This window comes from Hipposideros armiger, unplaced genomic scaffold (genome assembly GCF_001890085.2).
Source record: "Hipposideros armiger isolate ML-2016 unplaced genomic scaffold, ASM189008v1 scaffold_61, whole genome shotgun sequence".
Lineage (NCBI taxonomy): Eukaryota > Metazoa > Chordata > Mammalia > Chiroptera > Hipposideridae > Hipposideros > Hipposideros armiger.
Window position 1 is genome coordinate 3,790,635 of NW_017731411.1, and position 12,783 is coordinate 3,803,417.

Below are 12,783 nucleotides of genomic sequence, written 5' to 3' on the forward strand. Positions count from 1 at the left end.
GGGGGTAGTGTTCATAGAATTCGGCTGTCAGGCAACAACAAAGGGCCGATAACCATAGGCTGGTTAATGACTTGTGAAAGGATCTCGTATGAAAAACAGTATCCAAACAGGCAGGATGGGGAGGCCCAATGGCAAGCCAATCTGATTCCTTAGCTTGGTAATTATAACTAGGCTATAGGAAGATTCCATTGTTAATGGGAGGACACAGAAGAGATGACTGTGGTGGGTAGAATAACGGCCCCCAAAGATGTCCACTCCCTACTCCCTGGAACCTCTGAATAGGTTCCCTTTCATAGCAAAAGAGACCCTGCAGCTGAAACGAATGGTATGGGCCTTGAGATGGGGAGAAAAGCCTGATTACCCAGATGGCCCAATCTAATCACATGGGTCTTGAAATCAGAGAGCTCTTCCCAGCTGCAGAGAACCAGAGTGACATGTGACTGCAGAAGAATGGCCAGAGTCATGCAACAGTGCTGGCTTTGAAGATGAGCCAAGGAAAGGGGCCATGAGCCAAGGAAAGGGGGATGACCTCAAGAAGCTGACAAAGTCAGTGAAATGGATTCACCCCTGGAGCCTCCAGAAAGGAATTCAGGTCTGCCGACACCTTGATTTTAACCCAGTGAGATGAGTGTTAGACTCCTGGCCTCAAACTGTAAGATAATCCATCTGTGTTGTTCAAAGCCAACTAAGTGTGTGGTCATTTATTACAGCGGCAACACGAGACTAATACAATAGTGTAGCACAGGCATTTAGGAGTGCAGCACTGGAGGGAGGGCCCCGACCCCGGCCTTGGGAGGGGGCACCAAAAAAGTGCTCCCTTGGGCTCCAACAGACCTGAACTTTGAGAGGTGCCTCTCTTTAAGGAGTTAGGATCTGAAATCAGTGTGGAAGTTGGAAATCTCTTGTCACAGTTACCCTTAAAAACTCCTTAAAAAGACACCATCTTGAACATCTACAAATTCTCTCTCGAATGAGCCCAACATGATCAAGGTTTCCTCCAGGGAGAGGTGAAGTAGTTGGCTTGCGGTTAGAAGCCATATTGTACCCCAAACAAACAAACATAGCCTTAAACACTGAACTCATGTGTTTCAAGCATGATTTCAGTGTCATAGGACATTCACACAATGATTGACCCATAGGAATGAGGCAGTTGGAGGGAAAAACACATGTCCACTTCATGCTTGCTCTGGGGCACAAGGTCATGGGTTGGAATGGCAGGTGGCCATAGTCATACATTGTTTTTAACTATTTTTTTCTGCAAACCTAAGTGATTGACTGTGGGAGTTAAATGTGAGTTCAAAATGCCTCCCCAGGACTGAGTATGACTTGTCTTCCTCTACCACGAGCACCCCCATGCGTGGAACTGTCTGGGTCTGTTCGTGGCAATTGGGAAGAGCCCAGCGAGGTCCTACCAGTCCAAGAAGGTCTGAGACTCTGCCTTGATCCTGCCAGATGTGTTTTCTAGGATAAGACTTCTCAAAAGATGGCCAAGCCTCCTGAGGTCACATGGCAACCATAAAGAAAGGCTGTGGTTTTCCCATGTTCCCTTTTCTGTTTTACTTCATTTTTCTGATACAAGAATAATGATACAGCAGCTTAAGGAATGATATAAACAGTAACCCAGATGGATGAGTGGGAGGGGTGACAGGGCTCCTTGGCCAACCCTACTAGATGTCCAGGTCAAATTTTTTATGGCTTATTTTTCATAATCTAGAAAAATCTCACTGAGGTTTTGATAGGGCAGGTGAGTTAGGTTAGACTGAACTCATTTAAAGAGTTTGGGAGGCCGAAACTGAGGTTCTGCTCAGAAACACATTGTGTCATTTTACTCACACAAGTAATGTTAACAACGACAGAAGGAAAAATGACGAAGATTTTCAGGCAATCAGGTTTTAAGTTTCTCCCAGGGGTCTTTCTGGGCTTTTTACCATCAAGCTGGAAAATGCTGGAAATGACTGTTCACAAGCCTGACCTCAGCAGTGAGACCAGGCTGGATGCTGAGGCGTCTGTTCCTCAGAGTTCAGTGGGAAATTCCAAGTTGGAACGAGAGTCTGTGGTAGCTGGATGTTTCCACCAATTAAGCAAAAATTATGTATCCAGCAACAATTTCGCAGGAGGTTGAGGTGTCGTTGAGCAAATGAGTATGTGGCTCTGCCTTCAGGGAGCGGAGTGAAGCGTGGTGTGGGAACAGCAGCAGCACCCCACGTGCTAGGAGAAGGGGGAGTCGGCTGTGTGCTCATGGCGCCTGGGTGGGTGGAGGCCATGGCCTGCAGTTAGTTCCCAGTCCTCTGTGACAGCAGGGAGTCACTGACCTCAGACCTCGTGACAACAGATGCCACAGCGACCACTCACGGTGCATCAGGCTCCATTGGGAACCTCTTGCTGGTACCTGATTCAACATGTTTGGGCCGTGACAATTACATAGGACACAAATGAAATGTCTGGGGATGTGCTTCACGCACAGAGGGGCCCAGGCCCGCAGAACACGGACCTCCCTGATGGGCCCCAAACAACGGGAAACTCTGGAAGGGATCGATTTGCAAGAGCAGAGACACTGGCTGTTCATCAAATGTCCGTGTGTATGCGTGTGTGTACATGTGTGCATATGCATGTGTGCAGACTGAGCAGCTGAACATGGCTTCAGGTAATCGGATGTTGAACCAACAAAACCCAGTGCCTCGTGGGTGCAGTCCTGTCACCTGACTGTCCACAGAGGAAAGTGAGTGGTGGCGGGTACCCCGGCTCAGCATGTGTTAGGCTCTTATCAGAGATTGTGCCATTCTGAGAAGATGGAGAGTCCCTCAGGAGAAAAAGACCAGTGACAATGGAGCTTCCCTGGAAGGAGGAGGAGGAAATGAAAATTCTAGGGTGGGCAGCCTCCTTTGCCCTTTCCTGTGGGCAGCGCTGGTTGCCTAAGACATCAGTGACATTGACCTCCGAGTGATACCTGAACAGCATGTACAACACACTGGTGTCAGGACACACTTGCATCCCCTGTCTGTTAAAGTTCCTATTAACTCTGCCTCCTCGATCTTGGCATACTCACCTCCTGCTCACCACCACCTAGCATGTGGTTTCCAGGACCTCAGAATTCAGTCACAGTACACATGCTGAGTGAAGGTAGCCTGAGGCATGGGCGTCTGCCGTGTGCACATGTGAACAGCTCTGCAGCACCCTGTATGGGACCTGAAGGGCGATTTTCATAGGAGACCATAGTCACAGCAAGAGGGCTGCGAAAGGGAGGAGACAGAGAAGCCATCAGGACTGGACCTCAGTTGTTGCCGGTAACTTCCAGCAATGCCAGCCAATAGCAGCCGCAGTGGGGATCACAGTCCAACAAGGAATGAGGACATGAAGATGCTGGTTTGAAAACACTGAACGTAAACTTGGCACTTTGAGACAATATTCATAAATGTCACGGGGAGAAATTCATAATCAGATAGAACCAAAATATATTTATTAGAAATCTTACATAGTCATACATCATACACTATCGTGTTCATAGTTCAGTACAGCTCTGTTGGCACGTCACGTCCTGACAATGCTCGGTACTCTGGTGTACTCTGTACAGAAATGACGCTACAGGTGTATCAATTGCATTCGACTAGTGTAGTTAAAGTTAGTAGCTACTCAGGATAGGCCAGCCAACTCTAACCCGAATCAGAGAAGTGAAACATCCAGGGAACCTGGGCAACTGAAATATTAAAAATACTCTTAAAAAGGTTGCTAGGTTACATTCTTTACTGCATGTCATTGGTAGTTCATCTCAAAATGGCACTCAGGCTTTGGAATGGGAAGAACTACTGCTGGATTTGGCAAGTGGGTTTGTGTTTACTGACCCAGGTCCTCTATGTCCACATTCCAGTGAAATGCCTGCCCTCCCCTCAGTGGGGAAGTGGGAGCGGGAGATTGAGAGAGTCCTGCCAATCTTTCTGCGGGAAAGAGAACATCACAGACATTTGTCATGCCAGGTGGCTGCTCACTTCGGGAAGTGTGTTTTGTGTAACATCTGCGGCATCTACTTTGGATGGTCTCAACCAAAGCTATAAAACAACAGAATGAAGAACAAAAACCAAAGGCTAACGTCATTTCTGAGGTGAGAAGGGATGAGGACGAGAGAAGTGTGAATGTGCCCGGTTCCTCAGAAATGCTAACCCAGTGGGACAGGGGCCATGGCAGAATTATCTATTGATTAAATTTCAAGTCCATGAAACAATTCACAATGCAAAGAACCATGTCTCTTTATGTCTTTTAAAAACTCCTCCACTGTTCTGCATCTTGTACTTTGCACAGGTTTTTTATGTAATAAAAATAATACATTAAAGAAAAAGGATCTGCAGAACAAACATATAATTTTAAATGACTGACTACTGGATGAAGGAAGATGGGAAGAAACATGGATATTGTAGCTTCTGAAAACTTCAGGACAGGAAACTGGGAATGACACAACTTGTTGATGCTACCTTGTTTTCTAAGTTCATCAATTTTCCACATTCACCGTGTGCTCTGACCTCTCCAGTTAAAAATGGATCTAAACGCCCACGGTGTGGCCCCGCCTGGGTTGGCACAGCATCCCCCCAGGCCCTGCAGTGCTGGAAGGTCTGACCTCACTCCCGAGCTGCCCTCAGTCCCCGTCCCAGGACCCCACAGGGCCAGACAAACCTGTGTTTCTCTGAATAGCACACACACTTCCTCTCCATGCATGCCCGCTGGCAAAGAAAATGGTAGTCAAGGAACTTCCTTGAATTATAAAAATTGTCTCATGGCCTTTCTTTCATATGACATTTCTTTCCTTCTTTTTAACCCGAAGGGTACAGGCTCCAGCACAGAGCTCACATTGCATCATTTAGGGTAATCACCCAAACAGGGCGCCAGTAATACCCCCTCCAGGTATCCCAAGATCTCAGTGCCTCTCCCACACAAAGCCCTGTATAATCCCAGCTTAAACACAACAACCAACAGCCCAACCCAATTACTGGGCATGTCACTTCCCCCCACTGTAAAGGTGAGCAAGGCAGAAGCACAGGAGAAGAAAATGAAAGTGAATCAGTTATGTCAACAAAAGAGATGCAAGAAACAATACAAGTAGTAACTTTCAATTGTTCATCAGGAAAGAGTGAGGTGAATTTGTTCAGACTGTGCCTCCACCTCCCAACTGAGAACAAAGGGCCAGATATGAAATCGCCATCACCACTGCTCAGAGCTCCCTGCCATGCCCTGCGGGCTGATGGCTGCTGCTCGCTCCTCAGTGGATCTCGGCAACTCTGACAATAGAGAACGCACCCCTGGTCCCATCCCAGATATCTGGATTCCACTGATGGGGCAGGCAGGCAGTGTGAGTTTTTAACCAGCTCCCCAGGAGATTCTGATGTAGAGCCACAGAGGAGGACTGCCGACAGGGCAGCCACGGCAGCCTGAGGATGGATGGGCCCGCAGGGCACAGCGGCCAGCTCCACACAGTTGGCCTGGAGTGAGGGCCAGCTCATAGCCGCTAGGCCCCCACCTGTGAACAAGGGCCCTGACCAGCCATCAGAAGATGGACCAGCCAGCCATCTTCTTTAAGCAATGGAAGCCGTAATGTAGCTCTCAGTGATGTATGGTAAGAATGACCCTTTGTCTGAGGGGCAGTAACACAGAGCTATGGGCACCTACATCAGCAAGGGATGGACACTGACGAAGTCACCTCAGATTCACCTGTGTGAACCGCACCCCCTTTGCTATGCCATGCACCTTTATTCGCCAGACAAGAATATCAAAGAGCCACCAGGGGGTTACCTGCACAGAGTACTTCCAAGGTGACCGGGGCCACTCCGGGCGGGCTCTGCTGCTGCTTAGGGTGACCGCAGGATAGCAGAAAAACAGAATTTTCCTTTGTTCAATTATAAACAGACCCATCTCTGCCCATCCGAGGGCTTCATTTAGCCATGCGAACATGAAAGGCCTCACCAGGTACTAAAAACTAAATCTAAAGTTGAAGTGTTGTTTAAATTTGCTGTCTCCCTAGTATCCTAACAAATACACATTATCAGCCTGTTTCATTGTGCAAATACCCAAAGACCCTAGCAGGCACAGGCCATTTTACATATGAGTGACTGTCAATTCTGCACATGGGACAAATATGTGTGGGTATGAATGGGCGAGTGAGTAAATGGGAGGGCAGGTGGAGGAGGCGGACAGTTACGGAGGTTACCTTTCTGCATTCTGGGGCTGGCTGAGCCCCGGGAGCCATGTGTGTGACCGTGTCCCAGCAGACAGCTGCACGGGAGGGCGCACACTGCTCTCTGCAGGACATCCATAGGGACAGTGCAGCAAACTACCATTTTTTATTCTCACATGTTTTATCTTCCATCCAAAGAATCAAATGAGTGATAGTTGAGATCTAAAAAACGTAATCAAGTTCTAGGTGTTAAAATTGTTACCTAGAATGTAAGCTTATTTCCCAAAAAGGCAGGGTTTATGTGTTTCCAGGCTGCTTGAGAGCAAATGTCTTTTGTTGGGTGTTTTTGGAGGGGGTGGGGAATAGCAAGGGCAAAGTTTTCATAAAGGTAAAAGCCACGAGTTTTAGTAAAAAGATGACTGATTTGAAGTGCTGTTCGTTGCGAATCTCAGTGCAGCTCAAGTATGAAGTCACGCGGTGTGACTGGGGTCTCTTGGGTCTGGAAGGTAAGAGGCCCCGGGAGAGCACAGCTTCCCCAACTTACACTCCAAATGTATCTGGATTCAGGTGGGTGCATGGTGGAACCCAGCTTTGTTTCTTCTTTGTGTGTTGGTCCCCCTGCATTGAACCTTCCTTTGAAATACAGATGGCCAAGCTGTGGACAGGCGGAGCAGGGCCTGTGGAAAAGTGACCAGGTGCTTCCAGGACAAACCGCAGGTGGCAGTGGCTGCTGTCAGGCCCTCTGGGCTTACGTCTCAAAGTACTTGTAGATCTGGGCCACATACTGCATCACGCTCTGCCAGTCAGGCCGGTCTGTGTACAGCATCTCACTGAGCTCCTGCAGGAGAAGGGAAGAGGTCACGGGGGGATGCAACAGGCCCTTTCCCACAAAGGGGCTAAGATCCAGGTCAGGCCTATGCTGCCTAGACACCCCCACCTCTGGGACGGGCGGTGTAGGCAGCACCAAGATGGTGTGAAATGTGATTACTTAAAAGCTTTTTCTCCCTATTTATTCAGGAGATACCATCCCTTTTAAAAAACATTAGATATGACCTCCCACCCCGCACATCTTTTAACAACATGACAGCATTAAAAAAAAAATTTTGGAAAGAGAAAATCACTTATAATTCAATTATCATAAAACGATTTCCACTTCTCTAGGTTATATTTGAATGTACACCTATGTTTCCCCACATATGCTTCTAGCACAGTGGACACTCTATTGTGCTCTGAGCTTTTCTTACTTAACATTTTTCATTCCCATTTTCCACTGTTGCACTGTCACTGGCTGTCATTTTAGTGGATACACACAGTCCAAGGGAACTGCTGTCCCATAACTGACATGACCACCTCCCAGTGATTGATGTAGTTTGTGTTCACTTCTTCATATTAAAGACTGCAATAAGCATCTTTGTGTGGTATTGTTCCCTTCTGTTGAATTAGTACCTTAAGATATAGTCCCAAGAATGGGATTACCACAAAAACCTTGAACCAATTTAAAATGCAACCACTTGTTTTACCAGAATCAAGTGTCACTATTCAATGTTTTTGGTACCCGCTCCTCTCCCCCCACCACTCAATTTAGTAGGCAACAAGCAAGCAGAAAGGAGAGGTCAGGAAGTGTCAGGTCACAGGGCTAGTACGCTACCAAGATGTAGGACACTTGGTCAAGCTTTCCTGAAATTTGTACCACTTAACATATTTAATAATTCACTTGGGATTGAATTTGGATTCTTTTGTGGTCATAACAAAACAGTAGGAAAGGACCCTAATGTAAAGCCAGAAACAGAAATGCAGCGGAAAAATTAGGCTGAGCTTATTTAGCACATCTGTTCCTGGGTGGTAACAGAACTGACTAAGGCCTGTAAACAGTCATTTATCCTCTGTTTCAACAACAACTAAGTGTGTTTTACCGATTTTGCTCTCTGGTTATACTAAAAGATTATCAGCATATCACTGGTCATGGGAAATGGGTAGAGAAGGAATAAGTGGGACATACCACACAGGTACACTTAGAAAAATTTACCAAGAAACAGTTTTCACAGAATACAAGGATAAAAAGTCTCCTTCTACTTAAAATACTGTAGTCAGGGCTGTGCACACAGACTGATGCATGAAAAGCTAAAATTCTTATAGCAGGAGGGTTGTTAATATGACAATACAAAAAAGAAGTAATCAAGAATTGAGCATGCTATTTAGGAGATAAGTGAGCTCTGAGAAATGAAGGAATGCCTACAAATGAAGAGAGACGGCAAACTTTCCTCTACATGATGGGAAGGATGTCTTCCACCTCAGAGAGGATTCACAAGTATGATCAATATTCAGTTTTACTCAGACTATCTCACATGTCTGAACCTAACAATAATTAAAAATGTTTTGATACATCGTCAACATCAGATTTGAAGAAAGAATTTAGCACATTTCAGGAAAAGACAGAGTATGCTGCATTAAGAAAAATCTGATAATGTATAAAATTTATTTGAATTAGTACCTAAAAACCTTCCAAAAAAGACAACACCAGGCCCAGATGGTTTCACTGGTTAATGATACAAAATACTTAAGGAAGAAATAATACTAATTCTACATAATTTCTTCCAGGAAGTAAAAGAGGAAGGAACAACTTCCTAATTCTATGAAGCCAGCACTATCCTGACAGCAAAAACAGCCAAAGACATTACAAGAAAACTACAGATAAATTTCTTACATTAACATAGACACAAAAATCCTTAACAAATATTAGCAAATTGTATCATGATCAAATGACGTTCATCCTAAAAATGCAAGGCTGGTTCAACATCCATAAGTCAATCAATGTAATTCATGTTAACAGACTGAATAAGAAAAAAACATATCAACAGACGCAGAAAAAGAATTACATAAAATTCAACCATTCATGATAAAAACTCTAAAAAAAGTGGGAATAGAAGGGAATTCCTTTCACTTAATATAGGAGATATACCAAAACCCAAAAGTTGACATCATACTTACAGGTAAGAGACTGAAAACTTTCCCCCTAAGATCAGGAAAAAGGAACAAAGCAAGGATGTCCTCTTACATCTCTCTTATTCACTACTACCAGAATTTCTAGCTAGTGCAACAAGGCAAGAAAAAGAAACAACAGGCACACAGATTGGACAGGAAGAAATAAAACTGTCTTCATTTACTGATGAGATGATTGTCTATGTAGAAAACTCCGAAGAGTCTATAATAAAACCTCTTGGAACTAATATGCAAGTTAAGCAAGGTCTCAGAATACAAAGTCAATATCTAAAAGTCAACTGCTTTCCTATACATCCAGCAATAAACAACTGGATTTGTAACAAACAAACAAACCATTTAAAATGGAAGGAGAAGAAGATGAAAAAGGAGGAGGCAGAGATGGTGAAAGAAGAGGACACAGAGGAGGAGGAAAAAAACAACAGTATAAATCTAAGAAATCTGTACAGGATCTATATGCAGAAAACTACAAACCACTGATAAAATAAATTAAAAATCTAACTAATGTAGAGATTTTAAAAATCTAGCCATGGAGATGTATTCCATGGTTATGGATTGGAAGACTGAGTATCATTACAATGTCAAATCTTCCCAATCTGATCTATAGCTACAACACAATCCCATTCAAAATCCCAACAAGCTTTTCTGACAGATATTGGCAAATTGATTCTAAAATCTATAAACTAGGTACTAAAGCAGCCAAAACAATTCTGAAAAGAATAAAGTTGAAAGACTAGATTTCACGATTTATAAAGCTATATGAATCAAGACAGCATGGTATTCGCTAAGAAACAGACACTTAGGTCATGTTATTTGTATTTTACCACAGGTGGGAATAAAAAACATTGAACAAAAAGAGAGAGAGAGAAGATTTCTTGCCCGTGAGAGCTCACGGTCTTGGGGCAGGAAAAGATGAAGATAAACCCTATAATCAGATAAATTACACCACCACCCAGTATGTATTACATAGGACTGTGAGTAAATTTTGCTCTAAGAGCCCAGAGGTGGGCTAGGCTGTCCTGGATACAGGGTCACTGAGAGGCTAGCACCCTGGCTTTGGAGCTGCCCCGCCTGCCTGGACTCCTGCCTTTGTTACTCACCACCCATGTCATCTTTTATTGAATTGCATGTGCCTTACTGTCCCACTTATTAGGAGCATCTACCTCACAGGACTTCTGGGAAGGCCCACTGAGTCACTACACAGATAATGCCTGACATGTAGTAAACATGAAAAACTTGAATTAACGCTTTAAGTATCCTCTATAAAGTTTATACTACAGAGCACGCTGAGTTATGTCTAAGGAATCATTTCAATAGCCTCATAAAATCCTGAGTGGCAATCACCTCCCTCCACAAGTGACCTGTGTGAGGTAACTGTTCTGGCGGACACACTGGCTTACTCAGTAAGCGACATCTACACAGACTATATGACCCAGAGTGGGAGTGTCCCCCTCACCAGGAAACAAAACACATCAACTCTCGGAGGACACACATTCTGGCTGTTTTTACAGTAATAAAAATGATGCCACATATCCTCTCTCATCTATTCTTTCTGCGAGGAGTTGCTCACATGTGTCATATAGCAGGCTAAAACTATTACACTGTGGCAGAAGAGGAATGCTTGCTAAAATTTGGGGAACATTGTAGAGCTTTCACTTTTTAAAAATATCATCCTTGCTAATATGCTACACCCAGAAACCTATATTTACTTAAATACACATAAAGTGCATATTTTTCCTGACTAATTTAACAATTGAACTTGATAAAAAATTTGGATTACTGCTGCCAGTTCTGATTGGATGTATTTTAAAAGTATCATGTGTAATTAAATATATTATTTTTCAATCTACACCAAGATATTGAAAAGCAAATTTAATAGTACAAGAAGTTTATATTTTGTTGATGGCATAAACTGGTTAAATGTTTGCTCATAAACGTTCCTAAATGCTTTTGAGGTTAATTATTTTGTCTGTCAGTAGCTCCTCACAGACATCTGTACAAATGAAATCGCTGCCTCTGACAATTAGGTCAACAAGATGATCTCATTGACTTCCCAGCTTTTGCTAACTTCTAAAGTACATTAGATGAAAATTAGAAAAAAAAGTTAAATTAAAAAGAAGCAAATATTAACTATAACACAACAAAGAAAAATGTATTCTTGTATATAATACAATCTAACAAGTTCTTATTGCAGCTTTGATTCCTTAAGTAAATTATCTGTTGTGACTTGTTAGTTGTTGAGTGTTTCAGGTTCCTACTACTCCATCCTGGCCAGAGGTATCAGTCCCCTCATTACTTTTTAAATTCTCTAGACTTGTATATACATGATAGGGATATCTGTTTCTTAATGGTTTAGTAGAATTTGTACTTACTGGGTTTTTTGTTCGTATGTTTGTGTCTGTGACTCCATTTTAAACAACGAATTCAACATCTTTAATGATTAAAGTTCTACTTATTTTTGAGTAAGTTTTGGAGAAATATTTACGTTTAATATTTGAAGAAATAAGTGTATATTTCTTTAGAAAACTGTCCATTCTGTTTCAAACATATTGGTGTAACATTGATCACAGTATTAAAATTTCTATGATAGCTATACTTTCACTTTTTCATTTCTCAGATTCCCTACATCCTTTGAGGATTATGGAAGTGTATGTCACTGTTATTTCAATTTAGATTTTCTTGATCACTAATAAGACTCAAAATCTTTTTAAACATTCATTGGTCATTTGTGAGTTGTCCATTCTAGACTTTGAAAATTTTCTACTAGTTTGTATTTTTTTTTATTGGTAAATGGAAATTATTTATAGATGATCTGTCTTTACTTTGTTTTTCTGCATTTTGTTATGATTGGTCTGAATGAATATTTTTGTTTTATTTGCCCTGTTTAAGAATAATTAGCAATCTTTGATCTTTCATCCTTCTGGAAAAATTTCAGTCACCATTTCTTCAAATATTGTCTCTCTCCCATTGTTTCCGTCTTCTTTTGGAATTCCCACTTGACATGGGATAGTCACTGTCTGATTTTATCTTCCATTGCTCTTAAGCTCTGTGATAAATACTATCAGTTGGTTAACCCAACAGTCATTCCCAACCTCTTTCTCCTTTGCAGGCTTCCTACTAAAAAGGCTGAAAATGTCATATGCTCACTTTCTCAAATTCCCTTGCAACTGGAGTGACCATGAAACAGAGTACTGCCGATGAGCTGGAGGGACTCTGGGAAGTTTTGATATCCTTATTAAAGGGAAACAATGTGAGGCACTTGTTCTATCCCTTCCCCCTCCTTCCTGCCCTGCAGATGAAAGTGGTTTTTGGAGCTTGGCAGCCACGTTCGGCCACAGAAAAGTAAGTAGCCAAGTAGAGAAGAAAAGTCAACAGATTAAAACATGGTGCAGTATAGAGGAGAGACACTCTGGAATTCTTTTTTTTTTTTTTTAATTTTTTTTTAAAGATTTTGTTTTTTAATTGGGGAATTGGGGGAGGGGAACAGCTTTTTGGGGAATCGGGGAAGGGGAACAGACAAGTTGCTGTCCTTTTTTTCTTCAGTCTAGTTGTGGAGGACGTTGCTTCACTGGCCCAAGTTGGCACCATCATTGCACTCTTCCCGGGTGAGGCAGATCAGTTGTCGATCT

The 12,783-nt window shown here is 42.9% G+C and overlaps 1 protein-coding gene across 7 annotated transcripts in view; it reads right to left on the reverse strand.

Annotated features, from left to right (window-relative positions):
• Window positions 1-3,435: 3,435 nt before the first annotated feature.
• SPECC1 (sperm antigen with calponin homology and coiled-coil domains 1) overlaps window positions 3,436-12,783 on the reverse strand; it is a 276,466-nt gene continuing 267,118 nt past the window's right edge. For all 7 annotated transcript variants that reach the window (XM_019641539.1, XM_019641535.1, XM_019641540.1 and 4 more), the window contains one exon: window positions 3,436-6,995. In XM_019641539.1, the coding sequence (XP_019497084.1) occupies window positions 6,906-6,995 (90 nt within the window). In that variant the 3' untranslated portion in view covers window positions 3,436-6,905. The remainder of the gene's footprint in view (window positions 6,996-12,783) is intronic.